Source organism: Rhea americana, unplaced genomic scaffold (assembly GCF_003343005.1).
Source record: "Rhea americana isolate MKP2758 unplaced genomic scaffold, rheAme1 scaffold_9, whole genome shotgun sequence".
NCBI lineage: Eukaryota > Metazoa > Chordata > Aves > Rheiformes > Rheidae > Rhea > Rhea americana.
In genome coordinates this window covers 7,514,836-7,532,563 of record NW_028187088.1, presented here as the reverse complement: position 1 = coordinate 7,532,563, position 17,728 = coordinate 7,514,836, and the positions used below count along the sequence as shown (strand labels likewise).

The 17,728-nt window shown below is 46.0% G+C and overlaps 1 protein-coding gene across 1 annotated transcript in view; it reads left to right on the top strand.

Moving 5' to 3' along the window:
* Nucleotides 1-10,827, top strand: part of IQSEC3 (IQ motif and Sec7 domain ArfGEF 3) — a 101,275-nt gene extending 90,448 nt beyond the window's left edge. Inside the window, exons 8-14 of the mRNA XM_085324037.1 lie at nt 521-660; nt 1,464-1,589; nt 2,709-2,808; nt 6,045-6,206; nt 6,981-7,073; nt 7,762-7,805; nt 10,051-10,827. Of these exons, the coding sequence (XP_085180163.1) occupies nt 521-660; nt 1,464-1,589; nt 2,709-2,808; nt 6,045-6,206; nt 6,981-7,073; nt 7,762-7,805; nt 10,051-10,488 (1,103 nt within the window). The 3' untranslated portion in view covers nt 10,489-10,827. The remainder of the gene's footprint in view (nt 1-520; nt 661-1,463; nt 1,590-2,708; nt 2,809-6,044; nt 6,207-6,980; nt 7,074-7,761; nt 7,806-10,050) is intronic.
* Nucleotides 10,828-17,728: the final 6,901 nt, after the last annotated feature.

Sequence of the window (17,728 nt, the reverse complement as noted above, 5' to 3'; positions counted from 1 at the left end):
AAGGACTGGACAGATCCAAGACAGAGACATCATAGATAGTGTAACACGGAGATATCAGGCCAGGGAGACATCACAGAAGGAAAATGATGGAGGCCATCAAGCAAACAGGAGAGCTGAGGCTTGCATTGGCAAGCAGAGCAGCTAGATTCCAACATAGATCTCCTCCACTTTTAGCAATTATGATAATATGAGATCAGTGCTGGGGTTGTTGTTGAGTAGCCCAAGATATATGAATATGAAATCGTGGCTATAAAACTTAGGGAACATATGGAAAGGAGCCACCATGCAGAGCAATGGAATAATGAAATCTTCTTCATTTCTGCATTGGCATTAGAGGTGTCAGTCTCTCCTGGTGTATCAGGTATGTTAGAACAAGAGGGAAGATAGCCTGAAAGAAAGAAAAAAAAAAGGATTGGTACAGTGCAGCTACTGCCTGTAGATGGTATCTGTAAGGGATCACCAACTCTTCCCTTTCCTTCTATCCTTGTCTAGTCTGCCCTGTATTTTCTGTGTTTGGCAGGGGTGGATGATGGTGCTGACATCCCACGGGAACTGGTGGTGGGTATCTATGAGAGGATCCAGCAAAAAGAACTAAAATCCAATGAGGATCACGTGACTTATGTCACTAAAGTGGAGAAATCCATAGTTGGAATGAAAACGGTGAGCATCCATACCCCTACTGCCACCTACTCACTTCTCTCATCTCTGCCTCCCTCACTGGGCCCTCTTTTCTGCCTTTTTCCTCTATGCTTCTTCTCTTCCTCTTCCATAAAATCTTCCTTGTCTGCCATGATTCATCTAGTCCTTTTTCTCCAAACACCTTCTTCCTTGCTGTCTCTTTCTTTCTTAATTCTTGGGGTTCTCTTGAAGAGAGTTTGTCCTAGCTGGTGCATTAATTGTTTGTCCAGAATCTGCTGCTTGCTGATGCCTCAGTGATAGCCCTGTAGTGCTCCAGATTTTTCAGGTCTTGTGAGATATAGGAAGCAGAAGGGAAAGTGAGAGAAAACAATTTCACGCATCTCTCTAATGAATTCCCCAAGACCTGCTGGGGTTAAGAGAGCTCCAAAAGCAGAGACACTTTCTTTAACAGCAATCAAAGTGTAATGCAAAAACATACTAAATACCCAAACTGAGCTGAATAATCTTTCRGGAGTCAGGAACTTCACAGTTGTCCAGAGGGTGAGAGGATGAGCATTCACCTAGCCACTGAAAGCCAGAGGTATATGAAGATGGGATCTGTGATCAGTAAGGTCCCCTAGAGCACGCTCCACTCTGATTTCTCAAAGTCACAAAAGCATCAGTCTCTCTCTGCTATTGGATCAGCAGGAAAACTGATCATGAGGAAACGATATGAGTGAGCAGAGCTGGTTTTTGCCACTGCCACTGGGCAGGTTTGTGAGGGAGATGGTGGAGACCCTCACTGTATCCTGCCCTCAACACATGCTCTTGTGTGCCTTTTGTAGGTTCTCTCTGTGCCCCATCGCCGACTGGTCTGCTGCAGCCGCTTGTATGAGGTGACTGATGTGAACAAAGTGCAGAAGCAGGCAGCTCACCAGAGGGAAGTTTTTCTCTTCAATGATCTGCTGGTGGTGAGTGTGTTCTGATGGTTGGGCACCACAATGATAAAACTAGCCCCACTATCTTTAAARAAGTCTGAAACATATACACATCTCCCCTCTTTCCTAAGAATAGGCCATCTCTTGACCCATTAACACTGCAAGACAAGGCTCTAGATCCTTTGCTGTTAAAACAAGCCAAACCTAAAATTTCTCTGATCTTAGAAAAAAAAAAAAACAGATCCACATCCCACAGCTATCCAAGCAACATCACTGCTCTCTCTCATCTCTTTGCAACCTGGGGAGTTTCATTTCTTTCACTGTTTATACCATGGTAGACAGAGTTCTCCCATGCACTTTAGATCTTTCCTGCTAGACACTTTAAAGCCACTGCTTTCTATCAATGTGAAGGTAATAGCTACTCTCTGTGGGAGAATAGATACTACTTACTGGAGCCAAGAATTTGTATAGCACTTTAAAAGTGTGCTTTCCAAGGGACCTTGTGATTGAGTTCAGACAAGTACAAGGGAGGGCACAGGCAGACTGGGACTGGGAGCGGGCAAAAAAAGGGGGAAAGTTCTGTATTAAGCACTCAGCGAAAAGTCCTGAGTGTTATGGCAAAAGAAGACTGTGGATTTTGCAAGTATCTGGCCAAAGCTAATCCCTTGTGTATGAGCAGTGGACAAGAGAGCTTTCCCCATCTCTTCCTCTGCACCCATTTATAGGTATGAGCATGGGAAGATGGTCTGCTCCTTGCTACTAGTCTAGCACATGGGGTAAATCATATTTGTGCTGGTTCTCAGCTCTAAGAGGCTATTCTAACAGGCTTCCCTTAGCCTTCCAATCTGGCCCTGGGTGAACAGAATGATCCTTGCAAAGTCAGAAATATGAGCATCAAAAAGCCCATGTCCCTAAGACAGAGAGATGAGTGGGCCCCAGGGCTGTGCAGGCAGAATTTCAGAAGTGTTGTTACAAGTGCAGCATGCCAGGCATTTATCTAGGGAAAGAGCTTGTCAGTCACCAAGTGTTACTCCCATATTACAGTAACAAACCCTACAAATAAGCTTTTTGCTTTGTGTTTTGAATAGTTTTCATTGTTCTTGCCTCCTGTTCCCCAGCGCTTGCCCAATGATACATCTCTCCCTTGAACAGATCCTCAAGCTTTGCCCCAAAAAGAAAAGTTCCTCGACCTACACATTTTGCAAGTCAGTTGGCCTGCTGGGGATGCAGTTCCATCTCTTTGAGAATGAATGTAAGTCTGTCACTCCATGCCAGCCTGGAGAAGTTTGTCAGGGAAAAAGAAAAGGAGGGAGGGGGCTGTGTCACCCAGTGTGATTTTGCACCAGACAAAGTATTCCATCAGGGTTAAAAGGGGAGGCAAGAAAAATTCATGTGGAGGAGATAGCTATGCAGGTACACTGCAATGAGAAGAGGCTCCTGGTTCCTCTCTTTAGGCCTGAACATCCACAGAAGTGGTGAACTTGAGTGGACCGACTTCTCATGGTGGCAGGAAGAGTGCCAGTGGGGTGGAATGATGGAATCAATCCCCAAATATATCTCACTTAGCTCTCAGGAATAAATTGTATGTGGACAACCTTGTTGACAAAACTGCTGCTGCTGACTTTAACCTCTCTTCCCTTGTGCCACAAGTCACAACCCCCACTTCTAACTTTGAATTAGATAAAGGCTGAAATGCTGCAGCCACTTCCTCTCACTATGCCATGCCATGCTGTGCTGAAAGCTTTCTGAAACAGATGTRGAGCCCTTGGAACAGCACCCACCAAAGCATGGCAAGAGGCCAGCCCTAGTTAGCCTGACCTTGATGGTCTGGGAATAGAGCCATGATGTATCATGGCTGAGGCTGGTTGTGTGGTAGAGGAGTGCCAGAAACATGCGGGCTCCCTGCTGGCACAAGCAGAGGCACTGCATGGCCAGTGTGGTTAATACCTGCTGGGGTTTTTGTGAGCACCTGCAAAATATACTGCAGAGAAGGGACTGTAGCAGTACTGTACCCATATTGACCTCTTCACATCCTTTCTCTACCCTACTGACAACGTAAGTCATCMTCTGAACCCCACTACCTTCCACAGCAAGCAATAGGTTTCACACCCCCTCTATGTATAAAAGAGGCAGTCAAARCTGAGCATCCAACAGGCACTGTCAGAACTGAGATCACCTTTCATGGTATTGTGACTGTCTGGGGAGTTCTGAAGGAGCTACTGTCAAAGACATCCCATTCTGTATCCCCTGCACAGCTAGAAAAACAGAGGTCCCAAAGAGCTTGTGATCTGAACAAATGAGACAGATATGGTCAACACTTACCTTTCAACACTGTCTCCGATAATATCCTCATAGGTAAGCTCAGGAAGTGTGGGATACATGAGTGGATACTGAGGTGAACTGAGAACTGGCTGAAAAGCAGAGCTCAAAGGGTTGTCATCAGTTGCAGAGAATCTAGTTGGAGACCTGTAGCTAGTCCTGTAGCTAGTGGAGTTCTCCAGGACTCACTACTGGGTCCCATCCTGTTCAACTTCTTCATCAGTGACCTGGATGAGGGGACAGAGTGCCTCCTCAGCAAGTTTGCTGATGATACCAAGCTGGGAGGAGTGGCTGACACATCAGAGGGCTGTGTTGACATTCAGAGAGATCTGGAGAGACTGGAGAGTTGGGTGGAGAGCAACTTCATGAAGTTCAACAAGGGCAAGTCCTAGGGAGGAATAACCCCATGCATGAGTACATGCACGGAATGTACTGGGGGATGACCTGCTGGATAGCAGTTCGGCAGAGAAGGAACTGGGAGTCCTGATGGACAATAAGTTGACCATGAGCCAGCAGTGTGCCCGTGTGGCTAGGAAGGCCAATGGTCTCCTGGGGTGCATTGGGAAGAGTGTTGCCAGCAGGTTGAGGGAGGTGATCCTGCCCCTCTACTCAGCCCTGGGGAGGCCTCATCTCATGTCCTGTGCCCAATTCTGGGCTCTTCAGTATAAGAAAGATATGGAGCTACTGAAGAGAGTCCAGCATAGGGTTACGAAGACAATCAGAGGGCTGGAGCATCTGCCCTATGAGGAACGGCTGKGAGAGCTGGGCMTSTTYAGCCTGGGGAAGAGAAGACTGAGGGGGGATCTTATCAATGTATACAAATACCTTGGGGAGGTACCAAGGGGATTGGGCTGAACTGTTTTCAGTGGTGCCATGCAAAAGGACAAGAGGCAATAGGCACAAACTGAACCACAGGAAGTTCTGCCTGAATATGAGGGGGAATTTCTTCCCTGTGAGAGTGACAGAGCACTGGACCAGGTTGCCCAGAGAGGTTGTGGAGTCTCCTTCTCCGGAGATAGTCAAGGCCCACCTGGATGCAACCCTGTCTAACATGCTGTAGGTGACCCTGCTTGAGCAGGGAGGTTGGGCTAGATGATCTCCAGAGGTCCCTTCCAACCTCAACCATTCTGTGATTCTGTGTTTGGTGGGAGAAGGGCCCTGGGATTTAAACAGAAGGAACTGTGGGCTGGCTGCAAAGAGCAAGTTTGTCCTCTAACTTGTTTGGAAAAGACTGCTTGAGGAAGGCAGACTGTTACAGGAGAAGGAGAAAAGAAAACAAGACAGGTGAAGAAAGAAATTAAATGTAGACAAAGGTGAAGGGGGAAAAGAGTTGAAACTTCTGGCCAATAAGCAAAAGATAGAGAAAGTCCAGTCACAACTRTAGCAAGTTCTCTGCACACCCAAAAGCCTCTGGTTTTCCTGCTTCTGTTAACTGGATCTCCAGCTACCTCCTCCCTGTACCCAACCTAATCTTTAAAACACAAGACCTTTTGCTGTGATATTTTCACTGCCTGGGCGTACTCTTCYGTTTGCATTCCTACAATATCTTTTGCCTGTTGGGGAATACTGAGCATAGACCTACAAACCCACATACTTCTTACCATGTTCTCTGTACAGCACAGTGAGCTTCCCACCCATGTTGTGCTAACACCGCTGCCATGCTCCCTGCTGGTGAAAGTGGAGACCAAGGAGAGGTCCTGCCTCTGTGGATGTTAATGGCTGTTCTGTCTTTGCAGAAGCCAGCCTCTCCTGTTTCGTCTCCCACAGCAGAAAAAGCTTTGCTGGCCTCTTACATATACCGTTTACTCCTCCAGATTCAGGAGGACTTTATAGTCCTATCCCTGTGTTCAGGTTCTCTGAGCCAGTGTTATACTAAGTGTAACTAAGCACAAGAGTTTTCTGGTCATGGCACTATTGTGCCTGCCCAGAGCAGAAAAGATGCAGTTTCTTGGTGGTAATGGTACTTGCCTTGCCGCTGCAACCTGGCTGCTATGTTTGCTCAACACAATGCTGCACGTTCCCACAGTTTTCAGTGTGACAAGTTGAAGTGCATTATTCCTCTGGACTTGTGTTAGAAATTTTCTGTCCTGGAGTGGTGCCAAAGCCAGCCAGCTTCTCAAGCAAGAATGCCTAATGTCTTTTTGTTGTGTTGACACATCTTCTTTCCAGATTACCCCCATGGCATCACACTGGTGACTCCAGTTTCGGGTTCAGAGAAGAAGCAGGTACTACACTTCTGTGCTCTGGGTGCTGACGAAATGCAGAAATTTGTGGAAGATCTGAAAGAGTCAATAGCAGAGGTGACGGAGCTGGAACAGATACGAATTGAATGTAAGGGCCTCTAGTATGATTCAGACTGCAATGAAATCACACTTCATATATCTTCAGGGGGAGAAAGGGCAAACAAGGTGGATTCCTCAGGAACAGGGTTAAGGAGGATGAGTAGTAGAAGTCTGCATATGATTGTCCTTGTGTTCATCAGTAGAAAAAGCATTTAGGGTCTATGACCACTCATCAGTGGGAAAATTGGAGGAATGTAGCTACTTATGATGCTATGAAACAGAGCCTACAGTACTGTGTCTTGAAACAGTGAAGCCTGAACTGGCTGACTCTTCTCCGTTCTATACTCCTTTCACTATACAAATATAATCTGCAGTAGCTGGAAAGTACAAGAAAGGTCTGATAGTTTTAGCACTCTGCATGAGTGAGAGGACACTCATGGATGGTGATAATGTCTGGGGGACAGACAGTCTGTATTGTGCCCCTCTGTGGAGAACATATTAGATTAGTCCCTGATGGCCTTCCCATGTATGAATTGATGAGCCAAAGTAGCTCAGCATTAATGGTCCCCTCCTGTGCAGCAATAACCTATCCTGTATGAATGGAGTTCATACACACAAATGTATGGAGATATTTAAGTGCCTTCACAAGTCAAGTCCTCTCCAATTTCTGCTTCTTTCTTAACTGATCCTCTCTTCCTCCTTTTTTATCACTCTGTCATTGTTTTCTTGCGTTAATTCTCCTTACTGACTTCACACACTGCTCCTTCAGTATGCCATTCCCTCCATCCCTCTCCTCATTCACTTCTACACTTCTTCCTTGCAGGGGAGTTGGAGAAACAGCAAGGGACAAAGGCKCTCTCATTAAGGACCAACGGAGCCCAGATGGAACTACAATCTAAGCAAGGATCTCCAACAAGTAAGGAGACATCCACCTACTCTTGGCCTAGTTGTGCTACTTTTCCAAATGTGTTCTCATTGATCCCTGTGGGAATAACTGCTAAAAGAAGTGATCAATTTTGCATCCTTTGGCCTTGGGTGAATAATGGAAATATGAGAGCAGTGCACATTCTTCAGATAGACTAGAAAAGCCATTAAAATCTCATTACCTATTCTGTAGCTGTAACATCCAGCAAAGAGGGATTGCTGATGGAGCAAAATGCTGTGTGATAACTCCTAGAAACCTGGGCCTACTTTTTCTTCCCTAAACTGGTGCCACACAGTAACTGCACTGTTATCTGCCTTCTTAGTCTTCATCAACACTTCTGAAGGAATATCTTCTGTGTAGCTTCTGTTGTGTGTTCTGTGGCTTTGTGTCCATTCATGCCTTAGTTTGTATGCCAGCAAAAGTCATGTAAAGTTGTTAGTGGCTACCAWCTCACTAGAATGGCACTAAGATCAGGACCTAAAGATAAGGCTCCAAAAGGATTTCCCCCTACACCTCTAAGGAGCTATCAGGTTACAATAGGGCCTGAATTTGATCCTTCAACTGAGAGTCCTGTTGGGTCCTACACCTCTGCTTTGAGCTTTCCAGTCCACAGTATGAGGGCCAGTYGTTAACTTGAGGTATGGACCTTGTAAGTGAGATGTTTTCTTTTATTTCAAAGGCAAGAAGGATTTGGGAGAGAATGTCTCGGACAGCACAGTGGAGGTAAGTAGAGTGCAGAGCAGCTGAGGTAAGTAATTCCCTCTCACTTCAGCTCTTCTCACATTCTCTGTTGTTTCTTTTCTCAGGTTTTAATCAATGCCTCCCCAGCCAGACTGACAATTTTACCAATTTCCAGAGATACAATTAAAAGTTACTGCTAGGACGGGTAATACAACTTTCAAATCCAAACTAAACTTCAAAGCATTTTCAATCCGTTTTTATAACTGTAACATCCCTCATGGACCAAGCTCCCAAACGCTGTAGACTAACCCACCCTACTGCTTACAGGGAGACTGAGAATCCCACTAAAAACTTCCCTGACATGCTAACTCCATGCAGCATCACATGCAAACTCCTCTGCAGCCCAGGTTCCCTGCACAGTCTCTGCAGTTCTATCTCTCCATCCCCGCCTTGAAGGGGATTAAGCATGGTCTTTGTATATCAGAGACTTGCCCTAGAGCTTCACCTTCCTAGGTAGGGAGCTTGGCTGTCCTGTGTGCATCTATTTTTGCAGGGATGTCTCACATCCACTGGATTGCCTGTTTCTTCACAGGCACTCCTACTGCCTGTGAGGAAACAGGAAAGTGAATCTTTACACAGAAAAATCTTGTCTCCTACTTCCTACTCTTTCTTTGTCTGGAATACCCCCATTGCCCCAAATGTGCCATTTTCCATGGTAGTTCTTTCCCCGCTTGTCACAGTATATTTACTTGAAGAGTTCAGCTTCTTTGTGGGAAGTGAGTGCTTCYGATTTTCCATTTTGAGCACTCCATTTTCCTGCACACTCACCCTTTCTGGGGCAGGTGTCTCTCCCAGCCAGCTTCCAATTCCTGCTGGGATGACTGTCTCCTTTTGGGGAATTACTTCTATGTAAAGTCATTAGCACTTTGTGGCCCAGCAGTCAGTTTTTCCCAGTGGTGATCCGCTGCCTGAACAAATATTGACACAGCATTAGGCCTTGCTGTGCAGTGAGCCTGAGCAAATTCTATGCTTGAGTAGGTACAAACAGCTCATCCTTTTCCCACCCTTGTGGGAAGTTTGGCCAGTCCACAACTGCTCTTTTCCACTGACACTGCCACTCTTCCCAGTCACTGGCTCCACTGCCCAATGCATACTCTATCAGGGCACCCACAATTGTYGCATGTACGCCTGCCCAGCTGGAAGTGCCCTGCCAGCCTGCAAACACTTGTTTCTCATGTCAGATTTGTCACTTGACTGGCATTCTGTTTTGAGCCAGCAATCTTGCTCTGCTTTGCGGTCTCTGTCAGCTCATGTCCTTGACAGGAGGAACTATGACTTCATCCACCATTTTCCTGCTGCATATGCTCCCTGGGGACTGCCAGTCCAGGCCATCTCCCCTTTCACAAGCCAAACTCAGTGAGCTCCCTTATTTGGATGACTCCATTATGGCATCTCTTTGCAGGGACCCTGATGACCTGCTCCTTCCCTTCCCCCTTCCAGTTGCCCAAGTAATACTCCGCCAGCAGAAAAGCATTTCCATTTCTTTGATATTATCTAATCTGCTACCATTTCATCATTAATTTCTTTTATCATTGTATGAGCTAGATGGGCTTTTTTTCTTTTTTCTTTTTTGAAAATCATTTCCTTTCACTGACAAACCATCAAATGGATCAGAGGGAGCTGCCTTTTGCTAGAGTATGTCAGATTTCTGCCTTTTCCTGTGTAAACAGATTAGCTAGTCATGTGGTGTACCTTCCTACTCAGAAAGGCAGGAAGCTGGGAAGGGTTTGAGTCTCTCTGTCTTTCTCTATCTCAGATTCAGCTACCATCATTTTGCTGAAATGTACAGCCTCAAATATCTGAAACCTTGCTCTCCAGTTCCCTCTCTTTTCTGCTGCTGGGGACAAGGGCATGACCTTTGAGGTCTGTTCATTAATTTGAGAATTCACTCCTCCACTTGCAGATCTGATTCGTGTTCCCTGTTCTGTTTGGATAATCGAAGTTGCATTGCATTTGGGAATGATGGCCTTGCTGCCTTTGATGTGATGGAAAGGACAGGGGTACTTAGGCCTGGATGGGGATGGGGGATGGTGGGGCTATTGGAAAGGGAGAGCCAGCAGGGGCTGTACCTTTTTTTTTTTTTTTGAGGAGGAGGAGGAGGAGGAGGAGGAGGGAGGGTTTAGTGCATGTGAGGTTTACTGGTGGGGAGGGTTCAGGGCAGCCAGCAGCAGCAGATGGGAAAAATGTCTTGTAACATTTAATGCTTCTTTGACTGTTTCTAAACTAGGTGTCAATTCACAACAGGCTTCAAACGTACCAGCACAACTCCGCCCTGGGGCCCGAGAGTGGAATGCAGCCCAGCATGCGTCTTAATACGCCACGGGAACGGCTGGAGACAGCACTGGTGGCCTCGCACCCCGCCTCAGCGGGGACACTTGTACAGTGCCAGCAGATTGTCAAAGTCATTGTCTTGGACAAGCCGTGCCTCGCTCGAATGGAGCCGGCCCTCAACCAGACTCTGACACGCTATGTCACCTCTGATTCCTGCAGCTCCACCCCCTGGCGCAGCACAGGCAGCGGGCTCCCTGGGACCTCCATGAAGCTAGTCCATCAGCCTCCCCTCCCACCTCCACCTCCTCCTTACAATCACCCACACCAGTATTGCCCCCCCAGCTCCCTGCTTCAGAGGCGCAGGTACTCCAGTGGCTCACGCAGCCTTGTGTAGCCACACCACCAGCACCAAAACAGCACAGACTTCCCCCCTTTCCTTACCCACTACCTCCCTGGAACCCCTTCTACCTACAGAGATCTAGTTTGTGATTTATTTTTTAGTAAAAGAAGAGGAAAAGAAAAAAAAATGTTGATTGACCTAACTCTTACCCTGTATCCCCTCGAGATGATGCTAATTGTGAGGAGCCATTTGTAGAAACTGCTTACCTACATGCTCACACATCCTCATACCCTGCCAGCCCAACTGGCCTCCTGTGCTCATGACATCCCCATGTAACATTTTGTTGCCCTGTTCCTGAGAGGCTTGATGACCTGCTGCTTTCTAGACACTGTGTCTTCCATTTGCTACTCCTCGACCCCTTTCCCCTGCCTTGCATTTACCTGGCCATAGGTTTGTATCATCTACCCCAAAACTTCAGCAGCCTCGGAAAGGGACAAACTCATCCATGCCAAGGCCCAATCTTGGGTCACATCTGGGGCCGGAGTTCCCCCTGCCACTGCTGCTGCTGCCTGCTAAGCTGGAGCTGAGAATTTGTACCAATTGCCATGCTTTCTCTTCATCGTTCTTCGATATTATCTCCTTCCTGCAGCAGATGGTTCGGAGCGAAGGAGTGCACTGAGAGCATGAAAAGAGGAGAGACTATCCTAAGCTGCAGTACAACACAAGGAAGGCCTCACTCTGAACACCAAAACTGTTTCTGTTGTTATGTTGGAGCAATGTACCTAGAGACCTCTGCTGAGACCTAGCAGACCTCATCACATGTAAATACACCTATATGGTAGAGTATGTATGGAGCATGCTTACTAAAGGAAACACCAAGCAGTTCTGAGGGAGCAGAAGAAAGACATTAAACCTAGGAACCTTCCTGGAATGGATGGGCACTTTTCCAAAGAGATGGCACCAAGAGGTGTCCACCCACCTAAACACACACACACATACACACACACACATACACACACACACACACACAAGGATGTCTTCTCTAGCATGAGAGACGCCCACCTCTGCTTTCCACCTTGTAGCTGATTTGTGTTTCCTTCTCACTTGATTTTTTATCTTCTCAAAGAAAAGAGAAGTATTATGTTCACCTTGTGGGATGGGTGATCCCTTCCCTTAGCCTCTTCCTCCTGTGTTAGAGAGAAGGGGCTTTTTGGACACCAATCACATGAGGTCCCAGCTGTATCCCCTACCTAGCTATATACCTTCACCCCATCAACCCTTCCTGTAGGAAAGCTCCACACACACTAGGCTCCAAGGCCTCCCCTCCTCCTTCCCTCCATATTGCAGCTTCAAAGTGAGGGGAGGGGAAGATCCTGAGACAGAGATGACGGCTCAGCTCCACTGCTTTATTGGGAACATTGATGTGCAGGAAGAAGGCATTAAAAATGGGCTATGGCTGTATTTTTAGAAAAAAAACTCTGAGAAATAGGGAGGGGAAGATATTAATTAGCTTAAAGGCTTTGGTCTCGCTCACTTGCTCTATCTCCCTTCAAGGCTTAAGAAGATCAACTTCAGGATTTTAAAATAGGACAGACTGCCTTTTATGGCCTTTATTCTTATTTTAGAGGGAAAGAAATAAATGCTGTTCCTTCCCATGTGAGGTTGAGACATGGGCACCAGGTGCTGATGACACAGCTGTTGGGTGAGGAGAGATAAGTTTTGCTGGCAGTGGTGTGGATGTGAAAAATGTCAGGGAAAGGAGGGCAGTGAAAGATGCAGGAAAGATTTTTTTGACCTTATGGGGTAAAAGAAAGCAGCATTTTTCTTAACCAGTGCTCCACCATGCTCATCTCTGGGGCTATTACCAGTGGCCAAACCCACAGTGCATCAGGGCCTGGCCTGCCTCAGTGCTGTTCRGATGCCATCTGGCTCTGCTGAAACATTCAAAGGAAAGCTTGTATATTTGTCCTGGGCCCAAGCCCASCTGGAGTTAGGAGAGCGGAGAGGGGGTGGAGTGAAGGGTCTCCTAAGCTYGGCTAGTCCTTCAGGGCAGAAAGCTTACCTCCAGCTCCTCTTACTTCTGAGCTTGACCCATATACCCAGACGTGCCAACAGATTTGTCTTAACTGTTTGCTTACCTGTGTGGCGCAGGACATTAGGCTGCTGCTGCTGTCATATGTAATAGCAGATGTATTGACCAGGAACCAACAAGCACAGACCCAGCGAGTGCTACAGAAGCAGGAGACTGAAAACTTGTAAAAAAGCCTTGAACGAAAGCCCAGTTTCCCTCCATACCAAAAAAACTTTCTTCTGCCAAGCCCCAAGGGCACTGAGGACATCCCACACTCAGAGCCAGACCCACAGAGAGGTCCTCACCCTCTCTGCAGCACATGGCCCTGGCCAGGGCTCAGACCCTCATCCTCCAGCTAGCTGAGAAATGTGACTCATCTGATTTGCCACTTGTTCTGTCTAAAGTGGCGATCTACCACACCTGTAGTAGCTGGGATCTCATCTGACTTGCCTATAGCTTCCTGGAAAAGCTTATGTGTGGCATCCACTGTTGTCCAGTCTGCCATTTTATTTTTACTCACTGCTGAGGTAAAAGTGATGGTATCCAAGGAACATTGGCACTGCACTTCCTTCTCAGCAGTTACTTCACTCACAGCAATGAGAATAGCAGTGCTCATTTGCTTCTTTTTTCCCACAGTACAGTGAGCCATGGAAAGAGTGTATATGTGTGTGTGTGTGTGTATTTGTTAAAATAAATAAATTAGATTTTACTTGACATTTAACACAAAGAGACAACAACAAAACCCTTAAGATACTTGATAAAATAATTTTTTAGATAAAATATTTATAACAATACCTAAGAAGTTCCTGCAAGAGAGATTTGATGCTTTAATAAATAATTGGGAAAGCTACAAGAATGTAAGAAAGAAATGAGGAAGCTTCATTGAGATTCCTGTCTTAATGCTGGATGGAAGATGGCGACRCATTAACTAAAGTGCCAGGATACCTGAGGCACAACAGTTTCTCAGGGCAAGTTGGCTCCCTTTCCCTGACTTTGCAAAGGCTAATTTTGGCCTTGAGCTTTGGACAGAGAAGCAACCATAGCTAACCCTTGCTGTCTTCTATTCTGCTGGACATAGCATCTTCTGTCAGGGTCAGCTGGCGAGATACCAAATCATTTTATTCCAGGTTCTAGTGAAACAGTTTGCTCTAAAATCTGTTGTGTAGCTGAACCCTTCAGACTTCACTTCAAAATAAGGATTTTTTTCCTTTGAARGTTGGTCTAGAAGGATAACAAGCACTTTAAAGCATGTCTACACCTCATCTGATCTTTTGTATTGTCTACTCCCACAGCCCTCCCACATATACCTGTAGTGCTGTGAAGACACCCTTGCACACAAATTAATCATTGACAAGGGTGCAGGCTAGAATGAGTATGTTAGTGAGAGCCTAATGAAGGGCAAAATGTACGCAGCAACTCACCATGAGYGATCAGCCCAAAGGAAAATCATCAACCATTGGCAGCAGTGATTCTGATCATGAGCTTAGCATAATTTTTCGGGTTGTGGGATCAGGTAAGAAGCTGCTGCAAAGATAAGATCAACCAGAATCAACCAGTGGCTTTTTCTTGMTGAATTCATATCCTTTTATATTAAAAAAAAAAAGGAGAGAGAGGGAAAGAAAAGAGAAGATCAATAAAGAGAATTCTGCAGTAAGTGTCCAATACCCAGTGGCCGAATGAAAAGGTGACTCTGCTGGAAGATGGAAAAGAGCAAAGTGCTATTGAGATCTAGACAGCTATGTCATGCAAATCTTCATACTTTGTCCTTATTCTCTCTTGCTCATTCTAGTGCAAGTCCAGTGAAATTAATTTATTTACTCCAATAGCAAAGAGATGAAAAAATCTGACAGGCACATCAAGCTTAGCACTAACAAGTTGGGTTTAATGCAGTATTTGGCTGCTGCTGTAGTACTTACAATGCTGTAGTTTGAGCCACTGCTGTAGCAACATTGAGTACTTCCTGTAAGACCTTCAAAACATCCCGCCATGTATGTTTTCTCTCCTCCCTGTAGATAGAAGGTGTGGGTACGGTCTGAAAGCAGTATTTCATCAACACTCACACTTTCTAATGGAAAAGTACCACCAGATTTGGAAGAATTTGAGAGCCTCTGAACTATAGGAGTTTGAGTTTTGCTTTGTGTTTTTCAGAAGGCTCAATCTGCAGTCATCTGAACATGTTTGTGAGGTTTCCAAAACAAATCTGAGCCCTAGATCGAGGAAGCTGCTGCTTGGGAGAGTCTCTGCTTTGAAACGGGAGTTGCTGTCTGACTCTGCTGAGTGGGCTCCCCTGCTTCCCGCTCCACCAGCCACCCACTGTGCTAGTGTAAGCTCCAGGGACTGCCGGCAGTGTTTTGTGAGCTAGAGCTGTCCTTGTCCTGCCCGCTCTTCCACAGCCATGCCTGGGACAGCATCTTTGAAATCACCCAGCTCTTCAACACTAGTCACAACCCCATCTGAATGTGTCTTTTTAAAAAGCAAAACTAACAAGTGTTACCTGTGTGTAGGCTTTTGAAAGCACTTGTCTGTCTGTCTGTACCTGTTTCCTGCTGTAAATATTAYCAAGAAAAGCTTCCTCTGGGAAAAGTGGTGTGGTCACACCTAGCAAAGAATCCAAATGGCTAATATTTTGTAACAAAATAACAAAAATAGATCAGAGGTATTTTATCTGTTCAATTAATAGAGTTTTAGAAATTATATTGAGATATGTCACTTGTGCGCTAATGTCTTCTTTGCCTCAGCCCTTCTCCCTGTATCCCTGGGCTCCGTTGGTGTGTGCAGGTACATCGGTCATGCATGGAAGGGGCTCCCGAGGAATGCCAAGCGGCTTCACTTCMTGCTGGCTTCAAGGCAGCCCTCAGCAGCTACTGCTGGTTTTTCGCCAGTGCAGCAGGAGCTGACTCAGTGCTCAGGCTCTCTGAGGATCACACCCAGGGAAAAGCAGGAAGAAACAGTCTTGTCCAAGAGAAGGCAATGCAGTATAAAAGTCACACCTGCAGAGAGGAAAACAGGGGGAAGGCAAAGCCCTTCCATRCTGCAGCTGCTTCCTTTCTACCCTGCTGGCATGTGGCAAAGCCAGCCCCAAGCCCTCTGCTCATGCTTGTGTGCTCTGCACCTCTGGGGAAGGAGGTCCATGCATACATGCAAACTTCATGCTGCCCCATGTGTGCGTGYTGTGACTTCAAGAGCAACCTCACATCCTGCATGTGCCGATGCATGTGTTGTACACCAGCTGGCTGCTGAGAAACTCAGGCACCCRGAGACATCGGCACATATTGTGTGTGAATACACACACCATCTGCCAGCCTTCAATATGTAAGGCTATATGGCAGATAACATGTAGGCACCTCTACTATCCATGTGGACAAACATGCCATACAAAAATATCAGGCATATGCAGCCATACACTGCCGTAGCAGGACAGCTGTGCTGGCTACAGTTATAATCAAAGCACATCTCACAGGCTAAGCAGGCTTATGCTTGGTTAACATTTGGATGGGAGACACACAAGGAAAATGACATTTCCCATGCAAATCAGAGACATGCATATTTATACAAAGCAGAACCCCACGGTTAGTGAAACTGACCTTTGCAAAATTCTGCATAGGGATGAGAGATGTCACCACAACCACATGCACACAAAGCAAGCTCTCCTCTTCAACAGATGGGCAAAGGCAACCTACTGTTTTGCAGCCAAGACTTGAACAAATGCTAGGGTGAAACTGCATCTGCTGAAAAGGCTGTGCATAGGTTGCAAATTCTTTGCTGACTTCAAAGAATCGCTTAGATGCCCAGGCCCAGTGAAAGACTTAGGAGGGCAGAAACCCCTTTGAGACACAGACAGGAATTTTCCCAGTACTGTGAAGCTTCCATCTATGTTTTTGTGTGCCACGGATATATTATAAATCAGCCTGTCCCAAACACATTTATTTTCTAAGATGTTTTGAAACAGGAGATTATCTCAACAAGTTTCTGCCTAATGTTTAGATCACACACCTGGCTGTAAAAATGAAAGCAATAAAAACAGATTGTCTATATGTGGTATACTCCTACCTTGCTCCAATGTGCATATAGTGATCATTGCTAATGAGAAGATGGCATGTCCCTTTGTGACAGACATTATGCAGGCAGAGATAGGCAGTGCCTGTACAAAGACTTTACAGACCACAAAGCATATACTATGCCTCTCACACTGCATCTCTATACTGCTTTCTTTAAATAGTATAAATAATAAATAATAACATATACATAATACATTCAGAGCTGATCAAAATATGCCACTCCTTTCGGCAGAGAATTTCTAGGTACAATATTTTCTGAAACTTTAAAGATGGGCGCTAAATTCAGCACATCCCTAAAGTGACTTGCTAAACCTGGGTTCCAAGCAAGCAACCAAGCAAGATGCACAGATGTTGCTGCTAAATTCAGCACTAGGTAACCTGTTGTCTCCTGCTCTGCACAGGCATTTYCCTTAAGTCTAAACACTCTTCCCAAGGCCAACACAAACAATGCTACCCTCAGGGAGAAGCATGGTGGCAATAGGATTACCACAAACCCAAAGCTGTCATGTCATGGTCCCACATCAGGAACCACAAGGGGATAGTGCCTGCACTGTCACTATTGTGTGCAGGGCACTATGACTCGATTTCCATGTCACTTGGGGAAATCTAGAAAGGTCGTGCTGGTGCCTCAARGATCCGTAGGGGACATCTGAAGGCAGAATCAGGCTCCATGTATTCCTTCAGGTCCAAGTTTCCCATCATCATCTGCTAATGGGGGGGAGAAATGTCCCTCAAGAAAGTCTCTGCCCAATCCTGATTAGAGCAACCAGGAGTCATGCATGTACTCCTGCCTGATATGAGCAAGGTGACTGAAAATAGGTAGGTGCCTCAAGGACAAAGACAACTTGGTGAGTAGGGCTGTAGGATTTAATCAGTTTGAGAGCTCAGTCACACTTGGGAGGACATGGAGCATCTTTGCAAATGAGTGCAAATGAGGTCAAATGCTGACTGTAGAGCTGTGTTTTTTTGTCTAAATCTATACAATCCATGAGCTGGGATAGTTCCCAGCCATGTAGTGTAGGATGTCATTTTTACGCAACAACCATACTCCAGCCTCAGGGTCTGACAGCGTGGTGCAGTCAGTAGTGACTTCTTGAAAACAAGAGTCCTGGTTTCCTAAGCCTTTCTGCTCATGAAGGGTAGATGTTCCTGAACAATATCAAGT